The sequence below is a fragment of the Haliotis rufescens genome, unplaced genomic scaffold (genome assembly GCF_023055435.1).
Source record: "Haliotis rufescens isolate VD_foot unplaced genomic scaffold, xgHalRufe1.0.p SCAF_20, whole genome shotgun sequence".
Classification (NCBI taxonomy): domain Eukaryota; kingdom Metazoa; phylum Mollusca; class Gastropoda; order Lepetellida; family Haliotidae; genus Haliotis; species Haliotis rufescens.
In genome coordinates this window covers 6,240,531-6,258,380 of record NW_025963891.1, presented here as the reverse complement: position 1 = coordinate 6,258,380, position 17,850 = coordinate 6,240,531, and the positions used below count along the sequence as shown (strand labels likewise).

Genomic DNA, 17,850 nt, shown 5'->3' with positions numbered 1-17,850 from the left:
CCAATGAGTCCATTCAACACCGCGTAGCGAACTAGACATCCTGTTCGAGAACAACATGGATTTCAACGTGCATGTGTCGGTCGACTGCAGGATGTGCAAAATATGTAAAATGTCAACTGGCCGTTAACAGTTTTTTTGCAAATCGTTTCATGATTTTAATTAAGGTGTTCAAGTGGTTTGATGCACTTCGCAGGGTCAGACCCGTTTCATTACAATATAGATCTTGATTATCCATCAGATCGTCTTGACCGGGCGCCGTCATTTTGTTTGAAGCAAATGCAAGTGATATGGTGAGATGGAATCTGATTGGTCAATAGGAGGGATACAGAGGTGACGTTACTCGTAATAGCCACTGGTGGCGCTACGATCGAACCTTGAAATTCCAGCGTAGTTCGGCAAGGGTGGAAGCTGGACTTTTAAAGTCAGTAAATGTCCATGCCTCGGTAAGATGCATATGCCACTGCCTCATTTACCGCCAGATATGCCATTGTCAAATAATCTGTCAAATATGTCTGTATCAGACCTCACTCATGTTTGAGTCAAATATATCTCAGTCATGTTTGAGTCAAATATATCTCACTCATGTTTGGGTCAGATATATCTTACCGATGTTAATGTCAAATATGTCTCAGAGATACGTATGTCAGCAATTTCAAAAATAAAACAAATATAACACATTTATGTGTGTCTCAAAACTATCACACAGATGTACATGGACATGACCAAAATATCTCAGGTGTAAGTGTCTAAAATATTTCAGGTGTAGGTGTCCAAAATATTTCAGGTATAGATGTCCAAAATATCTCCAAGATGGAAGCGACACAGTTTATTATATGATTGTCATAAATGCAAATAAATCTTGCGTGTCTCTGTGTCACATATACATCTCCACATGTATATACTCGTCCCATAAATCCGATTACAAATTGTGTTGGGTGTGTGCATAACAAGAAGACTAGATCTTGTCATAAGGAAACCCTGACCCAGGATATATGTACATGGCCGTGGAGCCAGCTTAGATACTGGTCAAGGGCCCTGAGTGACCTGACCAGCTAGGCGTGGTGCCGTCTTGTACTTACCTGTATAAGACAAAGATGTTCGTCATCACATGGTTGAGCTTGGTTAGTAAGTAGTGATGGCCAGCTGACCTCTCACTTGCATGTAAACGCCTTGCTAATACACACGTCAGTGTACGTGTCACACAAAAATCAAGTTAATACCCTGGTCGATTTCCGTAATAAGAGCATATTTCCATAGAGGAAATATTCTCTATTAGTAGTGTACTCGTGTTTGTCTTGTATACCAGTGAGTGAGTGAGTATGGTTTTACGCCGCTTTTAGCAGAATTCCAGCAACATCACGGCGGGGGACACCGGAAATGGGCTTCACACATTGTCCCCACGTCGGGAATCGAACCCGGGTCTTTGGCGTGACGAGCGAACGCTTTAACCACTAGGCTACCCGAGCGCCCGTCTTGTATACCAACTGGGTTTACATATTACATAAATACATAATGGTTAATGTTGGAAGGAAGGGACATGGACGTCAGTTGGCGTCAGCATCTTGAACATCACCTACCTTCGCCCTTCTGAGGCCGCACACCGCCCACGAGGACGGTCAAGGTGACAATCAGAGCAGCGGGATGCATGTTGCACGTGAAACTGAGAGTGTGCTAGTATCTGCGCCTGCAGTGCTCCTCTCCCGGGTTTAGACACAGTCTGTACGTCTACGGTCATGTTACACTGGGACTGAACGATGGATAAATTCTTTTTTGATGAGAGTGTTTGAAGGCCTTGGTGATTGCAGACTGACACCGATGTTAAAACATAGCAAAGTAGACCTACCTCCAACTATGTCTGTATGGGGGATACGTGGGTGGGTGGTGATGTGTGTCGCTTGTGACGTATGTGTAATGTTTTTTGGGGGGTGAGTAGTGTTATGTAACGGCGCACCCTACACACCAACATTAACACCCTATCAAGCGGCCACAACAACTGTACACAAGTTTATACCTTTTGGGTATGTTAGGCCTGACATCTAATCCCATGGTTTACGACTTCAACGGATAATTTGTGGCATGTGTTAGTGCGTGTGTGTTTGTGCGTGTGTTTGTGCGTGAAGATGTGTGTGTGTGTATCTGTGTGTGTTTGCGTGTGTATGTGGTGTGTATATGTATGTATGTGTGTAGTATATATGTGTGCTTACATGTGAATGTGTGTATATATGTTTATGTGTGTGTATGTGGTGTGTGTATGTGTATGCATGTGTTATGTGGGTGCATGTGTGTGAGTATGTATGTGTGAGTGTGTAGTATGTGCATGTGTGAATGGTTATTTATATATAATGTGGGTGCTTGGGTTGTGTGGGTGTGCATGTGTGTGAGTTTGTATGTGTGAGTGTGTAGTATGTGCATGTGTGAATGGTTATAAATATATAATGTGGGTGCATGTGTTATGTGTACCTATAATTTTATGGTAAACATGGAAGTTTGCGGATTATATATTTATCCACCTTTTATTTTGGGGGGTCAGCGGATCCGCAAACCAAGTTTTGAAAACAGCATGAGGTAGCTGAGAACATTCCCCTGCAACTAAAACTACATCGTGTACCCGCTGCCGTGTGTATGTGTCTGCTGGCTCCCGTGGCGGGTTCATCAACAGGTTACGATAACGTCGTCACGTATCTAAGCTGATAGAATATTCACCTCCGGGGTAGAATGGGTCTTCGGCAACCCATGCTTGCGACTATGCTTGTCGTAAAAGTCGACTAACGGGATCGGGATGTCAGACTCGCTGACTTGGTTGATGCATGTCATCGTATCCAGATTGCGTAGATTGATGCTCATGATGTCAAACGTTGGATTGTCTGGTCCATACTGGATTATTTACAGACGGGCGTCATATAGCTTGAATATTGCTGAGTGTGGCGTTAAACAAACAAACAAACAAACAACAAACAAAAGCCTATTCACCTGAGTCATTGCATCCACACCTGGCGGTGACAGACCGGTGGTGTCACGTGACAAGAGATGGCAGTAACAGGCTCTTCCTTCAGAATTAGGTCTTCGACCCAAACAATGCTTTTATGTGAGACAAGTTTATGTTGCTTAAGATTATATTAAGTAAATGTCAATAAATGTTATTTTAAAAACCAATCAAATAAACTGCTATTCATCCGGTTTATGGCCTAAACTATCAGAAAGCAATATCACTTGACACTGAATTGATAAAAGGCTCCGCATCACATGCCCGTGGGACTGCAATGTTATTCGCGCACACTTCGGTGCTTGTGAACATGCACATGGCGTTAAACCATGCATTCTGTAATGGCGGATACACACAGAGCCAGGTGATACCCACTAGGGCTGGGACGGGTAACTCGGGTACTCGGATCGGGTGGGTATTGAGTAGGATCCGGGTACCCACCGGACTACCCGGAACCGTGGATAGTCATGTGATATATTGTTGAATGACAAAAATATTTAGAACTCCATGGTTACACTACAAGTCACTAATGTTCGCATTTCTTTCTGACTATGTACGCATGCCTTCTGACTTTTATATGTTTAAATAAAGATAAAACTTCATTCAACTTCAGTGTATTCATGAAAATATCATTTTAAACGTGTATCTGAATAAAAAAATTCCAGGGCAACGGTCAAACTATTCCTAATCGGATATTTGTACCAGTCTCTTGAGACCTGCAACAGATACCCGGGTAGGGTAGGGCAATAGGGGGTTGGGTACCTGGGTAGTAAATTTGGACTTGTCCCAGCTCTAGAACCAACAATGTGAGATATAGGACATGTTGTATAGGGAAACAAGGCGGTGGTGTGTGGTTTGTGAAGTAGTAAATGAGATACTCAAATGAAGAATGTTCTTAAATGGTAACGACTTGTAACTTACACACACACACACACACACACACACACACACACATACCCAGGGAGTTAGTCCCCAGTGAGCTGCCTCCTGACCGCCGTATGAACGGACTAACATGAGGTCTGGTTACTCCGTGGTACGTGGTTTGTTGGTGTGTCATCCCGCCCCACGGTACTGGAAAACCTGGAAAACATATGTATGAGTTGGACTGACTGCTGAGTTCGAGAGGTTGTTTATTTGATTTGTGATTTGTTTAGTTTTGCGGCATGGTTAAGTTTATTTCTTTTCTTTTTGAGGGGGGTTTTGGAGGAGCTTTTGTGTGTTTTTTTACATTTTTGCGATGTATTGGAACTTAGTAATGATGTAGAAACAGAAGTGCAGCCTGGGTTAACACACTTCCTGCATGGAACACATCACATAGAAAATAATGACTTGAAGCCATAGCTTTTCGCGAGTTATTTAACAAATTGAAACATTCTTATGCACAAGAGTTGTTATTTCTACTTCTATCGTTTATTGAATTTGGAACTGAAAATTCAGATTCATTAACTGTTTGCAAGACAGATAACATTTTGCAATCTCATAACTTCTCATTGCCCATCTCCCATACAAATACTACAGCAAGTCTCCGCCGTACCAGACACTAACTTCTCATTGCCCATCTCCCATACAAATACTACAGCAAGACTCCGCCGTACCCAGACACAAACTTCTCATTGCCCATCTCCCATACAAATACTACAGCAAGTCTCCGCCGTACCAGACACTAACTTATCATTGCCCATCTCCCATACAAATACTACAGCAAGTCTCCGCCGTACCCAGACACAAAGTTCTCATTGCCCATCTCCCATACAAATACTACAGCAAGTCTCCGCCGTACCCAGACACAAACTTCTCATTGCCCATCTCCCATACAAATACTACAGAAAGACTCCGCCGTACCAGACACAAACTTCTCATTGCCCATCTCCCATACAAATACTACAGCAAGTCTCCGCCGTACCCAGACACAAACTTATCATTGCCCATCTCCCATACAAATACTACAGCAAGACTCCGCCGTACCCAGACACAAACTTCTCATTGCCCATCTCCCATACAAATACTACAGCAAGTCTCCGCCGTACCAGACACAAACTTCTCATTGCCCATCTCCCATCCAAATACTACAGCAAGTCTCCACCGTACCCAGACACTAACTTCTCATTGCCCATCTCCCATACAAATACTACAGCAAGACTCCGCCGTACCCAGACACAAACTTCTCATTGCCCATCTCCCATACAAATACTACAGCAAGACTCCGCCGTACCCAGACACAAACTTCTCATTGCCCATCTCCCATACAAATACTACAGCAAGACTCCGCCGTACCCAGACACAAACTTCTCATTGCCCATCTCCCATACAAATACTACAGCAAGTCTCCACCGTACCCAGACACAAACTTATCATTGCCCATCTCCCATACAAATACTACAGCAAGTCTCCGCCATATGAAGGCTACACGGGTCTTTATGCCATCAGTCTCTGGTTGGCCTCCATTATGTTGAGGTCGTCCCGATATACTTGACTGATGTACCTAGTACACTGTGTACCGTAAACAACAAACAAGCACAGCAAGAAGCGGTCTGTTTAGGAAGGTGTCATGCGGATGTGAGAGGCACGGGTGACACAGTTGTCTAAGGCGCCGTAGAGTTGCGTTCAAGATATCTATGATCGTGGTTCCAGATTAACGTTTCCAGATGTAGCCGCACCATACAAATCCTGGGGGTGGGGGTGGGGGGGTGGGGGGTGGGGGGTGTGGGGGTGGGGGTGGGTGGTGGAGTGTCACAAAGGTGACAAAGGTCTAAGACATGTATCCCTTTGGACTTTCCCCCCAGCTCAATGTGAGAAACTGAAATACTGTTCAAAGCACTGTTAAACTCAGTTAACAGACTCACTGACTCACTGTTTGACTGTTATATGTAAATATGGCACTTTAGGCTGCTTCAAAAGTATATCAACGACAACAAAACGAATCTCATTACACATACGTATGTAAAACTGTAGTTAATAGTTTCTAAACTTCGCATACACTTCGTAATGAAAATATTGAACCTAAGATCACCACATTCATGTTCCTCTTTAACAAACCTATTTATATCAAATATTATGATATTGTCATCCACATGGAATTGTAAACTAAACTGTCGAGCAAAAGAAAGAATACATTTGGGATTTGACCATACAATTACAAACGTTATCAAAATGTTACTAGGATGAGTGAGTGAGTGAGTATGGTTTTACGCCGCTTTTAGCAATATCCCAGCAATATCACGGCGGGTACTAGGATGAAGACAGTCGCATAAACACTTGAAAACGCAAGGTCCAAAAAACTCGTCAACCCGTATCAAATACATCATCATCGATTAACTATTTCTTGTTTGTTTCATTGTTAGCCACCATCAAAAATGGGTGTGTACTTTCTTTTACCCGCCGGTATATGTTATTATCGTGGATGATGATGGGGCCATGAAAGGGTGAATTGGGCTCATGCTCAGACAGTCCCTGAAATAAGACTGAAATCCCTTTAGACCACTTCGTCTCTCTGTTGGTTCGCGATGTATTATCATATCAATTTACAGTTAACGACTGCCTTAATTAAACAGTGACAGTGTCAAAGTTTCACACGTGACATCAGTTACAATGTCTGGCACGAGGCACCATGGACACCAGAACCTGTAGCAGAATCTCTCTTGAACTAAAAGACAACATTGATGGAAATATTTCGGTGAGAGTTTACAAAGTTTAAATATTTCTGTTGTATTGCTAAATTACAACGTTTCTTTTGATTTGCTACAGTGTTCAACTTCTTCCCAATGTAATAAGTACTGTGTGGGGATTTCCATGTGTCCGCTGTCCTTCATACCTGATCCTAGTGGTGGCCTAGTGGTCCGGGTTCGACTCCCCACGTGGCTACAATGTGTAAAGCACATTGCTGGTGTTCCCCGCCGTGATATTGCTGGAATATTGCTAAAAGATAACTCACTCACTTATACATTACCGATAACATTTCACACAAAAATGGATCATTCAAATTTTGTTTTTCCCACCTATTCATATAAACACACACACAAAAATTCAATAGTCCAAATTAATTTAATTTCGACCACCAACCAAAGGTTTTGAGACAGAAATCTGTAAACCAAAACTAATTCAAAAGAGTGAGAGAGTGAGTGAGTATGGTTTTATGCCTCTTTTAGCAATATTCCAGCAATATCACGGCGGAGGACACCAGAAATGGGCTTCTCACAGTGTACCCATGTCAGGAATCGAACCCAGGTCTTCGGCGTGACGAGTGAACGCTTTAACCACTAGGCTACCCGATCGCCTAATTTCAAAAGAGAGGCGACAGAGATGACAGCAGGCACTTAACAAACACGACACATCATGCACGTGCATAAGTAGCTAGATGCATTGTACTACCCAGTTCAAACAGTGAACGATTGTAAAGAGAGAATATACCCAGAATTGATTTCGTTGAGACATTTTAGTCATCCGCTGTGTATATCATAATGTCCCACGCCTGTGTCTACGTGAGGCTACGAACAGCAGCACATCGTGTGGGACCCGTGAAGATCCGGGATAGAATAGGTCTTCAGCAATTCATGCCCGCCTTATAAGGCGACTACGCTTGTCGTAAGAGGCGACTAACGGTGTCGGGTGATCAGGCTCGGTGACTTGGTTGATGCACGTCATCGTATTCCAACTATGTGGATCGATGCTCATGCTGTCATTGACTGGATTGTCTGGTCCGATTATTTCAGACCACCGTCATATAGCTGGAATATTGCAGAGTGCGGCGTTAAACAACAAAGAAACAAACAAACAGCATCTTGTGGAACAAGCGATTCACATCTTGGCTGAGGTCGTATAGGTCACATAAGTCAGTGGAAACCATTAGTCAAGGCCCCCGTTAATACGGACACCCCGCTATCATGATGATTACTTTTGGAATGTTCATGGAAGTACAAATGGCCATTACACCGTGTTCTTTAATCCGGAACCACGTTAAACTGGGCCAATTATAAGAACGATACAGATGAGATTAACAAGGTTGGACTTTATCTAAAACATTCTCACAGTCTTTGAGGATAGGTCCAGGTGTGTTACTAGCACGTGTGTTGGGACACTTAATAATATACAGTTCCACCCTAATAAACCTCTGACCTTAATCACGGATGTTTGTAAACATTCACCTCAGTGAGGGTCTCCACGCATGCGCTAAACAAACATCCTGCAAAAACATACCTAATTCAATTCAGTAATCATGACTCTCACCGAAACGTGGTCGGTAATTGAAGCATATATGACATTATAACAATAAAAAAAAACGTGATAACCTTTCCATTTATCACCTGTAAAATATGAGTATTATTAACATCCATTTCAATAAAGATCATGAGTTGTCGAGCCTCATACATGGCATGAATCCTGCGGCCGAAGAGGGCTGCGACATTAATTTGTGTTGATCAGTTGAATCGAGGCAATCCTCTTATGAGGGCGGAGGCGAGGCGAGGGTAACGTGGCTCCGACACGCGAGCTGGACTCGGGACTGGGGATCCCGCCTAATTAAGTCCATTGAACAATACTTTCTTCAGCTAAAGGTATATAAGACAAGAGGAGACGCAACAACACTGTCGGCATTTGCTCAGACCACAAGCACAGACGGGAGAAGGGAGATCTCGCCAGATAGGTAAGCAAAGTTGATTATACTGATCGTGGTGTTAAACAACATTCACTCAATACCAGGTCTATATGACCATCTTGAAGATTCAGAAACCAAACTTGAATAACCATAGAGAAAGCTGGGTCGGGTGGCAAGCCAGCCCTCACCGTGTATAACACAGAGGTTTAAGTCAGAACATTAAACATGAACGTTACAAGGTTTTTATCTCATGGAGCAGTTTCTCTTAATGTTCTACATCCCCGTCTTGGTGTAGATGGTAACAATCACCCCCTGCGTCTTGTGCTAAAGGTCGCCAGTTCGAGGTAAACATACCAGATAATAATGATGAGTAATAACAGTTTTTATTACTTGTTTCAAATCTGACTCTTGACTCAACCTTCAAGCCGCAGGTCCAGCGCTGGTTCAAGGGTATGTGAGATACATCGTATGTACCACCCTTCACATCTGCAGGTTATATCATACTTCATAGGAAAGGACACATGCATTTCTCAATTTGGCTAATGACGTTCAGTAATCGTGTGATATTGTTAAAACTATATAACCAAATGAGGAGTCATAGTGATGTTAAACTCGTCCTGGGGCAGATTCGCCGATGAAAAGAAATATAAACTCCAGACAGACTCATTAACCATTTATCCATGCCGACATTCCGACATCGACAACTGACTCGGTAGTGCATCCTTTAGCTTAGCAGTATTGTTGCATAATGAGTGTGAATATATCTGCATGTTATAAGTATTGTATTGTCCTGGGGAGGTTTTAAAATAGGAACAGTTTGCTTGTTAACGGGTCGAGTTGCTTGTAAATTATGAAAAAACAAACATGTTTAAATATATCTAATGACAATCGTATTTGGGCTTCAATTAATGACATAATCTTGTCGACGACAAAAAGCAAATGCTGAGTCTAATCACCAAAATTTTGGAAAGAACAAGTTAAACACGACGGGTTCAAACAGAAAACATTCATGTTATCAAAAGCTACTAACTCCCGGCATGTAAACTGATGAAGACTCTATATGGACTATGACATCCGGTTATAACAATGGTGTGGTCTCCCGTCGCCTGGACGTAACCGTGAGGCTAGGTTAGAACCAACTGGAAGCTCTAGATAGCATGATTCAGGTAAACGCAACTTTGCCCGCCAGTCCGTTGATTAGTATGTCTAAAGGTTTAACGCTCGTTGATTAGTATGTCTAAAGGTTTAATGCTCGTACTCTATAATGAGACTGCATCGTACAGAACGCTAATGACAACGCTAACTACAACAGTTATGTCGACGATAACGTCAGCTGTAATGACAACGCTAAAGACAACAATTATGACGACGCTAACGACAACATAAGCCCAATACAAACTAGGTGCATAGTCGCCATTTAGGAGGGTGTCAACCGTTTGGTATGGCGGATGACGAGCCCTGTTAAAGGACAAGGAAAGTCAACTTATCAACTTTGCAGATTTTAATAATCTAGTGCATACAGAATCACAAATGCTTGACGAAAATTAAATTGAAAAACGGAAATTGCGTAAAACAGACGATAAAAACGACAGGAGAAATCGTACCCCAAACGAAAAAATCAGCCACTGAGGGGATTCCCCTTTCTGGGTTAAACATAACGATCTGGCTGACGTCCAGTCTGCCTGTTTCCGCCTCGAATATTTTTTTTTTTTATATTTTTTTTCTGTCTGCTCATCCATTTGATTACAGTGTCCACAACTTACCCCACAGTATGTCTTATTATTAACACTGGATATTACTTTAGTGGTTTATTCTGGGGATTAATACCTGACAAGCATTTATTGTCTGGAGTAGGAACTGAGGACAGTTGGTGGTTTATTTCCCAAACAGAATGTTAGTAATAAAAAACAAGTTACCGACTGTTAATTGTTATTCAATCTAATTTCAATCAGACCTCAGTTCTCGCTACCGCTTAACAAAGATCTGAGGACATCCCAGTAGAGGTCACGTCAGAACGACCTTTCATCCGACCAATCAGAGCATCGCTTACCAGATTGTGAAAGTGACAGTCGGAATGTGATTTCTAATCATGCAACCTCGAAAACTTTAACTTCGAACGATATTTACGGGTTTAACCACTGAGTCAATACAATCTAGATCATCCATTAGCCATTCCAGAATGTTCTTTTGTTCAGGTTTCAAATTTGTAATCGGGAATTTGTCAAAATATTGTTCGAAGCGTAGTCGCCAATTTGAAATTAGTGCCGTAAAGCACGAGAAAGCTGCCTTCTGATTGGTCATTCCATTGGTCGGTCAAAGTTCGCGCAAGGTCGGTCTGACGTGACCCGTAATGGGATGTCCTCAGATCTTTGTTAAGCCGTAGCGAGAACTTAGATCTTATTTTAATGAGATTGATTGTTGTTTTAATTATTCTCAATGTCAAGATCCAAGATCGTTTCACACCTTCAACAAGGTATAAAATGTTGTTATTTTTAACAGATATAGCAGAAACAGTGTATGTATAACGGCTAAGAATCACACGATGGATAAACGTTATCACCCATGGAAAATGTTTGCCACACTTCGCTGCACGGCTGCGCCGGTAGCTTTTGGACACGGCCCTAAATAGGTTTGTTTGGAATCCGATTGCGGAGCGTGAGATTTTAGCACTTTCACTTCATTTCAAAACAAATATTATGATTTTTTTCTCTCTCGGGAATTGACTAAATGTATCTTGGAAAATTGACAGTCGCAACAAAATTGCAATATATGTTTGCCCTTTCCGTATTCCGTATTCCGTATTCCGTATTCCGAATGCCACAGTGCAGAACGTGGCATGTCTAGAAATATGTATGTGGTACGCGGATGCCAACATTTGAATATGTGTTTCATCTTTCATTTTGGCAATGAGTGACAAATCAATAAATATTGAGCCCTAACCTTATGCGCGCGCACGGTCATGCATTCTATGTGAAAGACCGAGTTTAATTTACTGAACCACTCATAAATAACTCAAGAGTTCTGAAATTGGACGCCAAGTAAAATTAAGTGGGAAAAGGGGACGATAACGACTTCGACAAAGAGAGTGTGCGTGGAAATATGTAGTATTCGAGTCATCCAGTTCGACTTGGCGAGTGTTAGCTGTGTTTTGTAACGTGTGTGTCCCTGACCTGTGGATGTGACATGACGTGACGTGACGGTCACTATTAAGTTGCAGTAAGAGGATTATTCTGGCACTGATCACCTGTGGCAGGTAGGAAAAGCCAATGACATTGCGTGCATGTTGATATCATTGCGATGTCACTACAGGAATAGATGCTGATGATAAACACTAGGCCCCAACAGTGTCGCAGTGTCAGATGCTGGGTCGCGCATCTGCAGTGTGTATGATCATTCACACCTTCTATCTCGTGTGAGTTCATTCTATTCGTGTAAGTTCATTCTATTCATGTGAGGTCATCATTCTATTCATGTGAGTTCATTGTATTCGCGTGATTTCATTCTATTCGGACCGCCTCAGTGGTTTAGTGGTAGAACGTCCACCCAGGGAGCGGAAGGTCAGGGGTTCGATCCCTGGCCCCGTCTTACAAAAGAAAATATGGTACTTGTTGGTTCCCTGTCTGGCGCTAGGCATTAAGGGGCTAAAACAAGGACTGTTCGGCTCGGAGCCAGTATACTGTGTCTGAGTGTGGTAGTTATGTTAAACTGTGGCATGATATCGCAGTGGGCCTTCCCTTGCACACGCGCGTGTGTGTATGCAAGTCGTCATATGAGTCATGAGTTTATTCTATTAGTGTGAGTTCCGGTATATTACCACCGAAATGCAAATGACTGACAGTGGGTAAAGTCTTTAATCTGCACTGTTGCACGAGTGATAGTATAGGACTGAGGAGCGATTGGGCTTAGCTCGTAGTTGGGGCGGATGAGGATGTACATGGTCCAGGTTACACCTGTCAAATATTTTACCTTTCCATCATTACTCAAGGGCAACATGTGCTCCTTGTAGCCTCATCTAGGGTGAAGCAAGTCAATGCAGAGTTACCTCCATTAGGCGTGTCAGGATACACTGATGTTTGGTTCCACATCTAGATTGCTCGAATTATGATCCTTGGTTCGTCAGCACCTTACACACGCTCGTGGGTGTCACTAAGGTGGTAAGACCTAAAGGGCTTTTGGTGGCATTATGCCGACAGACCGTCGTATAATGGAAATACTGTTCAAACGGGGTTACATCAAACTGACTCGGGTGATGTTGTGGCGCTTATCACAGAGTGAAATGTTTCAGGAGAGCATCATGGCTGCGATGACAACTGAAGTCACGGCGGTGGAGGGAACGACAAGTTTCCATGACAACGTAACCCACCTGTACGATTCGTGGGAGGATTTATTCATCCACCCTCACTGGAAGAGCTTCCCCCCAATCCCTGATGTGTGGCACTACACCATCGGCGTCTACATCACCGCTGTCGGCATCACCGGCGTCATCGGTAACCTCATTGTCATCTACATCTTCAGCAAGTAAGTATCTTGTAATTTGTAATTTGTTTGTCACGACTGTCCTCCAGTTAGACGATAACGCAACGAAATCGTTAGGCACAACAAATTAAAGGCGGCCTGGACTCGGGCCGATTGGCAGCCCCAGCCAGTTGGAATCATGTCATTATAACCCACGCTGTCTGCAAACCCAAATTTCATTCAAGCCGTTGGAACCCAAATTAAACCATGCTTAACAAGTTATCTGTCTTGTAACAGTGCAGTTAATGTTTATATTTACAAAGGTTATGACCTCCCTTTTTCGACCTGGGTTCGAATCCTCCATCCATGACGTCTATTAACTATTTTCAAGTTTAGCATTTTAGCCTGCAAGGAAATAAGCTGCATTATGTCAGCCCTCCATCGTTGTGATCCCTAGCTGCTCTCCATCGATACTGATGTAAGTACTTATCACGTCTCATTATCTCCAGGACCAAGGGCCTGAGGACCCCGTCCAACATGTTCGTCGTCAACCTGGCGTTATCTGACCTCATCTTCTCGGCAGTCAACGGATTCCCCCTCCTCTCTATCTCCGCCTTCAACAAGAGATGGATGTTCGGAAAGATAGGTAGGCACGTTCTCACCCTGAAGTCGACTCACACCGCCTCGCCATGGCTTCTGTTTCCGAAGTTTTCTTTCTTTCTTTGTGTTTAACGCCGCACTCAGCAATATTCCAGCTATATGATGGCGGTTTGTAAATAATCGAGTCTGGACCAGACAATCCAGTCATTGACATTATGAGCATCGATCCACGCAATTGGAATACGATGACATGCATCAACCAAGTCAGCGACCATGACCACCCGATCCCGTTAGTCGCCTCTTACGACAAGCATAGTCGTCTGAATCCTTGACTTTGTGGCCGTAGGGTCGGACATCTTCAGGTAATGGCGTCTGTGAACCCTTTCGGGTTAATTTGACTTTAACTGTATCAGATGGATAATTTACATAATATAATAGAATTGCACCTTATCCAGGCCTATTTTAATGAACCGTTTACTCTTGTACCAGGGCCAGCGTCTTTCGCGATTATGGATTTTTAAAAAAAGTGAGTGAGTGAGTATGGTTTTACGCCGTTTTAGCACTATTCCAGTAATATCACGGCGGGAAGAATAAGTGATGTTACATATAAAACTTGATGCTGCACGGCCACCGTGTGCCAAACGTGATTGTACTGTAGGGCGGCTCGTGTGGTGGGGTCGCCCAGTAGATAAAGCGTTCGAGTCAGTACGAGTCCCCAAATGTATATAATGTGTAAATTGTATTCCTGTTGTCGCCAACCCATTTATCACCAACCGTGCTTGTATCCAGACTCATCTTCACTTCTTCTCTCCTCAGCCTGTGAACTCTACGGTCTCACGGGTGGCATATTCGGCTTGATGTCCATCAACACGTTGGCAATGATCTCCATTGACCGGTATTTCGTCATCACTCGTCCCTTCTCCGCCATGAGGAACATGACGCAACGTCGCGCCTTCCTCATGATCGTAGGCGTGTGGATCTGGTCGATAATCTGGGCTGTCCCACCAATCTTCGGCTGGGGCGCATACATCCCAGAGGGCTTCCAGACATCCTGCACTTTCGACTACCTCACTAGGGGCGACCACTTCACCTCCTACTTCATCTGCCTCTACGTCTGCGGCTTCTGCGTGCCAGTCCTCATCATTCTTTTCTGCTACACGTTCATCATCCGTGCAGTTTCCAACCACAGCAAAGAGATGGTCAAGATGGGCAAGAACCTGGGCGCTAACGACCCCCGCAACTCACAGAGTGATAACGAGACCAGCGCCGAGATGAAGATCGCCAAGGTCAGTCTGATGATCTTCTGCATGTTCATGCTGTCTTGGACGCCATATGCAACCGTGGGCCTGATCGCACAGTTCGGCAACCCGATGCTGGTTACTCCGTATGTGTCGGAGATCCCCGTCATGTTCGCCAAGGCATCTGCTATGCACAACCCAATCATCTACGCCTTGAGCCATCCCAAGTTCCGGAATGCGCTGAACAAGCTGTTCCCTTGGATGATGTGCTGTTGCCAACAGACGGAGAAGGAACTTGCCCAGAGCATGGCTAACAGGAAACACACCGGTGCGACCGGAAGCACCAACAGCAACGCCTACGGTGGCAGCGTCAGCGACATGTCCAGCTGCGTAAGCAATATCAGCGACTCTGCCATCGAAATGAGCCAGCGTGGAAACAGCAAACGAATCAGGGACCGCGACATCCAGGAGACCGTCCTAGCAGGCCAGGAGGCGAATGGCGCCCTCATCCGTGACATCCTTCAAGCCTTCGTCGCAGTCAGTGGACCAGGAAGTCGTCCCCAGGTACCTCTCGCCTACATGGCCCCGCAGTACTATCAATACGGTGTAAACCAGGAGGGAGGGGCCCCAGCCCCAGCCGCAGCTCCAGCCCCTGCCCCAGTAGCAGGCGCACCTGCACCCCAGCTTCCTGACATCTACTCCATCACCCAGAGTGCCGCTCTCGGCGTCCCCGCAGCAGCAGCCCCAAGTCCCGCAGTGACTGGGGACCAGCCCGCGGCGCCAGCCAAGGTCGACGTCAGCAACGAAGCCCCTGCAGACAGCGAGAACAAAACCGCAGTAACCATTGACACAAAAGCTGAAGTGACGGGTCACGACAACCAAACATTCGAGAAAGAGTGAACAGATCGAGGTATCTAGACACTGGCTTCCGAGGGTAGAGATAAGCTATCATGTACGACGAACAGCAAGAGTCTGATTGGTCCTTCAAATATACCCAATGACCTTGCAAGACGCGCGAATAAAGTGCGCATGGGACTCTGAAAGCAAATGCCTTCCAACTGATTGGTTACTTTGTCTCCGCCCGAAATTACAGCTACGATTTTGACAAGCAACGTTACAAACAAGAAGTGAAAAGCATGAGGTTGAGACAGAGTAAGCAATCCTAAAACAACGTGTCGTAAATGATTCCATATTGTCGTAGCACCCTTGTTGTAGGTCTAACCCATGATACACCGTATAACGTAGTCGGCTCATCCACGGTCAAGGTCACCAAAGCACGTACGTTGCCTCGCAGCAACACCGTCAACAATCACACAATGGTGTCATGTGCCAGTACAAGCAGTTGTAGCCTCTTCAAAATTATGTTTAGAAATGTTTATTAAATTAAATTTTCCTCTTAAACTACAGTGTACCTGATTGTGGATAAGCCGAATTTGTCAACCATACATGGCCTTTTATAATTTACACTAAACATGTGCAATCGTTTTCGTTTAATTTTCGCCAACGAGATGGATCTGTGACTGACGCAGATAAAGAGGACATGCCTGCAGGAAGGGACCGGAGTAAGCGCATTAACTGCCGGACTGAGGCATGACAACCTCCACAGACGCAAACAACATCGTCTGACAAACCTCGCCAGCACAGGCGGCGCTCGTTCAATACAATTTCCGCTTTTGTTACATTTCCTGAATTTATTTTTTTTCAATTTACTTATTTGTTTGTTTTTATTTTGTAACAATGTCACTTTGTATGTTTTTTACAGAAAGAAAGGATATTATCAAAGAGAATGTGTTCATGAAAGGTTGTGTGAAACAACGGGTCGTTGAGAATTGTGTAATAAACCCTTTCACAAATCTGCTGCTTGTGTTTGTCCTGTCTGTTGTTGGCGTCCACCCTGGCGCTGTGGATGTCGCTGTGGATGTCGTCACGGAGTAGTCAGTGGTCAGTTAGGGTTTTTTCTGGAACAGGAATGTTTTTAGTCTAGACTAAAAGCTGTTTAATGTTGAAAGATGATGTGAAGGAAAAACGTCTGTGGCCTAATAGTTCTAGTCTAGTTGGAATGATGAGCTTTGAGCTGCCGACTGATCTGAGACATCTTGATGGTGCATATTCCCACACCAAGCGTGATAGGTATGACGGAGCTGACCCGTTAAGACATCAGTAGGTGATACTTGGAATCTTATAGTCGATGCTTGCTGATACTGGAAACCAGTCGGGGCGAATGAACGCTTTGCACTCAGCAATATGACAAATACATGACGATTTTGTAAATAGTCGAGTATGACATCATGATTATCCATCAACGCAATTGGGATACGATGACATGAATCAGCCAAGTCAGCGAGCCTGACCTCCAGACCTAGTTAGTGGCCTCTTTACAAGCATGGGTCGCTGAAGACCATTTCCACACATTTCCGCATATCACAGAAGTCATGACAGGACAGCACCATTAACCTTTCTTAGTGATCTGTTGCCTCAGATGTCAAGAGATGACACACATTTGAGATGTTCCTCACATTGTAGTAGCATGTTCTACATATATACTGACTAAAGTAGTTAGGGATCTTGAATATGTTTTGGATATTTCTATGAAATTTTGTGAATCCATGATCCCAACTATACTTGTTGGGTGTGCATTGTTTACATTGGTTTCAAATGAAAGCCTTGAATCCATACACACTCCCAGATGTTGCAGACAGCACTGACAAGCTGAGGATGTCTTGAGGGGCAGGATACACTCACCTTTTTGCGAACACCTGGTGTCATCACTATTTGATAGTGATTCATAAACACATGAACATGCTAAAGTCGGAATCGTACCAGTGACTCTGCTTTCTGCAGAGATTTCTATTGGATGTGGAAAGGGTTTTTTGGCTTTGTTTGCAGAAGAGACAACTGTGTACAAGAGAATTTTAATGTCACCCTGAACATATATTTGGCAAATCTCACATCAACATTTGTAGTAGAAAGTACTTGGATCCACA

The 17,850-nt window shown here is 43.9% G+C and overlaps 2 protein-coding genes across 2 annotated transcripts in view; one reads left to right on the top strand and one right to left on the bottom strand.

Moving 5' to 3' along the window:
* The window catches only part of LOC124150381, a 38,753-nt gene extending 36,934 nt beyond the window's left edge, over nucleotides 1–1,819 (bottom strand). Inside the window, exon 1 of the mRNA XM_048400989.1 lies at nucleotides 1,578–1,819. Within this exon, the coding sequence (XP_048256946.1) occupies nucleotides 1,578–1,647 (70 nt within the window). The 5' untranslated portion in view covers nucleotides 1,648–1,819. The remainder of the gene's footprint in view (nucleotides 1–1,577) is intronic.
* Nucleotides 1,820–8,464: 6,645 nt separating this feature from the next.
* Nucleotides 8,465–16,724, top strand: LOC124150433 (rhodopsin-like). Its single transcript, XM_046522463.2, has 4 exons — nucleotides 8,465–8,621; nucleotides 12,859–13,091; nucleotides 13,538–13,674; nucleotides 14,445–16,724. The coding sequence occupies exons 2-4, from the start codon at nucleotides 12,868–12,870 to the stop codon at nucleotides 15,764–15,766; spliced, it is 1,683 nt and encodes a 560-aa protein (XP_046378419.2). The 5' UTR covers nucleotides 8,465–8,621; nucleotides 12,859–12,867; the 3' UTR covers nucleotides 15,767–16,724.
* The last annotated feature ends 1,126 nt before the right edge of the window (nucleotides 16,725–17,850 follow it).

Coding starts and splice junctions, on each gene's coding strand:
- LOC124150433 (XM_046522463.2), top strand. CDS start 12,868: ATGGCTGCGATGACAACTGAAGTCACGGCGGTGGAGGGAACGACAAGT. Junction 13,092..13,537: donor GTCATCTACATCTTCAGCAA/GTAAGTATCTTG, acceptor CATTATCTCCAG/GACCAAGGGCCTGAGGACCC. Junction 13,675..14,444: donor ATGGATGTTCGGAAAGATAG/GTAGGCACGTTC, acceptor TTCTCTCCTCAG/CCTGTGAACTCTACGGTCTC.